Below are 4,937 nucleotides of genomic sequence, written 5' to 3'. Positions count from 1 at the left end.
TAGTCATTGGATGGGGAGTAATAAATACGGCGTGGGGTAGCTGTTACTCAAGTCTGTCGCCAATCTGGGCCCATGAAAGCATGTCTGGGTCCCTAAGAGAAACAGAGCTCTGAGTAAAAGCATAAAGAGCCATTTCACTGGAAACTATGATATTAGGTGCAAGCAGTCTGCTTTGGGGTTCCCCTAAAAAAGGTCAAACACCAGGATCTCCATTTCTTTAGCTGACACCATGGCTTTGGGTGTTTTGTTTGTATCACAGATCCTGACAGGAGCCTGCAGCACCTAGAGGAGCAGAGCAGAAGGGGCCACTGGGAGAGAGGAGTCTGTGAGCACATGAGAGGCCCCACCCCAGGGGCCAGAGAGCTGGAGGTGTCCTCACTAGGTTAGTAGGCTTGATAGGTAGAACCAGTGACATAGAAATTACTGTTGCTATATCGGACCCATTAGTGCTGTAGTCAATGAGTCTGAATGCTATTCCTAATCAAATAGCTCTTATGCAATGGTGTGTTCTTGGGGGAATTCATAATTATTAATTACCAAGCAAGAAGGAGGGGGCTATAGAACACTGGTTCTCAATCTATGAGGGACCAGGGTTTTTTTTGTGTGTGTGTTTTTTTTTAAAATTTCCAGTGGACTAATATTTTTGCAAAATATGTGCAAGTTAGTTATGAGAATAATCAAATAAACAGATGAAATAAAAAAATAGAAGCCCTGGTTGGTTTTTTTAATTATTATTATTATGTTCAACAGTCATAAAATTACTCTATCAAGTTGTGGTAAAGTTTTCAATACTTCTCTAACTGCAGACTGGTAATGAACAGTTTGTGGATGGGACTGATCTGTAGAACTCGTTTCCCGGTTTTATGAAGCTTCCACCTGATGCCACCTGAAGGGACTCCATCACCTGGAGCTCCTGCCTCTAGTCACACACATTAGTGAATGGGATAACGACACTGTGACACTGTGGTCGTGTAGGAGAGTGCCCTTGTTCTAAATAGATGTGTGCAGAGTAATGATGTCTGCAACTAAACATAGAGGGAGAGAGGGAATGGGAGAGGGGGTAGAGGAAGGTGAGTAAGGGGAGAGGGGGAGGGGGAGAAAGGAGGAAAGAGACCAGAGAGAAGACAGAGGGACACAGCCTGCACATATTTGGCAAAAGATTAGTAATTGATGTTATGCAGGTGTACAGGTGTTTATTATCCAGTTCTTTCTAATTATGAGATTTGTAGTTCAAAACCCCCCCCCCCAAAACCAAAAAAACACTTTCTAAAAAACAACAACACAGCTCTAACCGGTTTGGCTCAGTGGATAGAGGGTGAAGGGTCCGGGGTTGGATTCAGGCGTGCAGGAGGCAGCCGATCAAGGATTCTCTCTCATCATTGATGTTTCTATCTCTCTCTCTCCCTCTCCCTGCCTCTCTGAAATCAATAAAGATATATTTAAAAAACAAGGACAACAAAACTTTCCAGTGATAGGAAACACCCTTTTCTTCAAAAGCCCAGTTCCAAGATAGCTCACTTTACTCTTCAGTATATATATTGCAGCTCGAGCATTCATTTGTGGCTTTGATACCTGCCATTACCACATGTCTAATCTCCATTAACTTTTCACTCTTTTCAGAATGTCTCCTATATATTTGATACCCTTACGACATAACTTTAATCATATCACACCTTTAAAAAAATATCTCAGTGTGTACCTGTTGTCTTTCAAAGTAGAATGTTTTATTCAAGATTTTCTGCAATCTAATCTTTAACTCTTGTTTTAGCTTTCTAGCTTTGCTTTCTCATGTTAACACCATCATAAAAAATTTTTATGCTTTCCCATGTTATTGCTTCACACCTCTCGAAATTTCCCCTTAAAAAGGATTCCATTCTATACACTCTTCAAGATCAAGCTCAAATTAATTAAACTTAGATGTAGTTATATATCTTACTATACAAATTGTTCAAATCCTATATTGGCCATGAAGTTTTCCTTGATTAACTCAGCCAAACACTAACCTTAATCTCCAGGGCTTAATCCAGTGTCTAACAGGGGTGGGCAAACTTTTTGACTCGAGGGCCACAATGGGTTCTTAAACTGGACCGGAGGGCCGGAAGAAAAGCATGGATGGAGTGTTTGTGTGAACTAATATAAATTCAAAGTAAACATCATTACATAAAAGGGTACGGTCTTTTTTTTTTTTAGTTTTATTCATTTCAAACGGGCCGGATCAGGCCAGCGGGCTGTAGTTTGCCCACGGCTGGTAGCATATACACTTAGTACAGTATATACTTTTAACTTCTTTAATAGTTCTTTTTTTTTTTTTAAGAATGTTTTTATTAATTTCTGAGAAAGGAAGGGAGAGAGGGAAAGATAGAAACTTTTTTTTTTTTAGACTTAAAAGAAGTTGATTAGTGAAAGGGGCTGTGAGGCGGTGGGCTGGGTGCTACGTCAGCTGCCCACCTTGTCCTCCTGCTGCATCTGGGCGATCAGCTGCTGCCGCTCGGCTGCTTGGCTCATGCGCATCATGACGAGGCTTTCGTAGTCCCTCTCGGACACCACTGAGCCCTGTGACCATCCTGGGTGGCTGGGGCCGTCCTTGCCCTGGGGCCCTCCCTCCAACCAGGAAATCTTCAGAGGATTATCCACCAGGCCCACTTCATTCTGGACAGCCAGCTCCGCAGCCTTGATGGTCGCAAACTCCACCACGGCGGTGCCTGCCTTCTTGCTGGAAAGTACCAGGTTGAGCACCTCCCCGTACTTTTGAAGAAGCTGCAGGAGGACATCTCTGGAGTAGCCGCCTTTTGAACCATCCTCTCTGCACTTCCATTTTAGTTTTATCTTGGGAGTTCCTTTGCCTTCAGGATTTTCTGCCTTTCCTCGCAACCTTTGCTCCCGTTCCTGGCGTATCTGCTCCTGCATCAGCCTCTGCTGTTTTTCCAGCTGCCGGGAACCCTCTTCTCGCAGGCGTTGGATCTCCTGCTCCAGTGTCCTGGTGCTCCCGCTCTCCTCCTCCTCCTCCTCGTCCTGGGCCTGGGCCTGCCGCTCCTGGGCCTCCAGGTCAAGCTTCATTTTCTTCTTTCTCTCATCTAGTTTCTGGGTCCTCTCTGCTGCCTGCTTCTTGGCTTTCCTGATCTTGTCATACTCGGCCCTAGCTGCAGCGTCAGTCAGTACCTCCCAGGCCTGAGAAAGCTGGTGGAAGAGTTCAGCTGCTCTGGGATTACCCGGATGTTTGTCTGGATGGCAGGAGCGGACCTTCTGCCTATATGCCTTCTTTACCTCTTTGTCCGCCACCTTCTCCTCAATGCCTAGCAGCGCGTATAGGTCCATCTGTAAGAGCTCCTTGGCCACCGACATGGTTCCAACCCTGACCAGATTCGTACTACAACTCCCAAGAGTCTAAACGTGCCTGGGACTCTTCCCAAAGACTGTCCAAAACATTTTTGAGAGAGAACTATCCATCAGCTGCCTCCTGCACACCTGCTACTGGGGATCAAGCCCACAACCTGGGCATGTGCCCTTACCTCCTGGTTCATGGGACAATGCTCAACCAACTGAGCCACACCAGCAGGGCTCTAATAGTTCTTAAATTACAATATGTTGGGGTCCAACCCCAGCAGGTCCAAGGGTTCCCAAAGGTGTGGACGGAGTCGGCGAAGAAGAAATGACACGGAGACAGTGTTCAGTTGATCAGCAGTCTAGCCAGGTTCTCTAGTCAGGTTCTGTAGCCAGGTTCTGTAGCCAGGTTCTGTCTTTACTCTCCTGTTACATCTGTATTTATACCAGTTGATTTTAATCCTATCCATTCTATTCCAAAGGTTAGGGTGTTTGTTATCTCCATTCCAAGGTCACTACTCTATTCTGTTAAGCTACAAGGAAGTAACTGAAGGAGATTATCCTAAGTAAAGATTATGTAGCTTAAGCTTTATTGTTCATAGTTAAAGTGATTAACTTCCCCGCCTGGCACTTAGTTAAGGGGTTTTACTGATTTATTCCCTTCCTTAGTCCTGTTAAATCCCTAACTTCAGGGAAAAATCCCTACCTGGGGAAACAACCTTTCTCAGAGAGGTGACCTTGGTTAAAACACATAGCGCTAAGAAGGGGAGTAAACATATTAAGGACAGTATGCCATATACGCCAGGTCCCTTGAAACATATGCTGTACAGATGTTTCTTCCCTGCAGCGACTGTGTCAAGCAGCAAGGACGGACCCGCTTCCGGCAACAATACAGGATGATAATACATTACTTGTCTATCTCAAAGAATGGCATGGAGGTTAAAATGTTTGAGGTTAGTATTTTGCATTGTACCCGTCTGAAGGTATCTGTCAACCATAATGCCTCTTACTATTTATTATTTTTATTTTTGCTTTTCCTTGAGGCAACTTATGGAATATAAAAGCTGACCGAGGCCTAAGACAGTGGACATAATACTGGGGTACTCAAGCTATTTGAAGACTTTCCAAGATGTGTGTGCACAAGCACGGAGAATTTGTTTTAAAGTAATCAGTTCTCTGATCCTAACTTCCTATCGGTAGCCATCCCCAAAACCCATCTGCCTGAAAATGTGCCCAGGGGTCAGAGTGACAGAACCCTGCTTTCCTGCCTCCCTTATTCCAATTGTCCCTCCCCTACTTTACAAACAATGGCATAATTCTTCCCAGCCCAAATCTTACTAAAGTGTAATACCCAGGGGGGATGCAAAACCTTCAAGACAATAAAAAAGAAACAATGGACTGGAGAAACAGAATGGGTTAACACATCCTTTCATAAGTTAGGTGGTTTTCAGTTGCTTATTTCAACAAAGTTGAAAGAGAACCTAATCAGAATTGTCAGCTGATAGATCATGAAAAATATTTTCTCTTTGTTAGATCTTTATGTGATTTTTTTGGCATATAATTAGAATGAGTTTCAATGAATGGCATTACTATAACAAAAGTCCATTCTCATCTAC

General features: G+C 43.9%; 1 protein-coding gene across 1 annotated transcript; it reads right to left on the bottom strand.

Annotated features, from left to right (window-relative positions):
- Positions 1–2,436: 2,436 nt before the first annotated feature.
- Positions 2,437–3,345, bottom strand: LOC118650716 (dnaJ homolog subfamily C member 17-like). The gene has a single exon (XM_036299025.1). The coding sequence runs from the start codon at positions 3,340–3,342 to the stop codon at positions 2,437–2,439; it is 906 nt and encodes a 301-aa protein (XP_036154918.1). The 5' UTR covers positions 3,343–3,345.
- Between the last annotated feature and the right edge of the window lie 1,592 nt (positions 3,346–4,937).

The sequence above is a fragment of the Myotis myotis genome, unplaced genomic scaffold (assembly GCF_014108235.1).
Source record: "Myotis myotis isolate mMyoMyo1 unplaced genomic scaffold, mMyoMyo1.p scaffold_m19_p_3, whole genome shotgun sequence".
In the NCBI taxonomy this organism is placed as follows: Eukaryota; Metazoa; Chordata; class Mammalia; order Chiroptera; family Vespertilionidae; genus Myotis; species Myotis myotis.
Note: the sequence above shows the minus strand (reverse complement) of the source record. Positions and strands in the feature narration are given on the sequence as shown.

What these genes read in the sequence shown, in the direction of transcription:
- LOC118650716 (XM_036299025.1), bottom strand. Translation starts at nt 3,342, where the DNA reads ATGTCGGTGGCCAAGGAGCTCTTACAGATGGACCTATACGCGCTGCTA.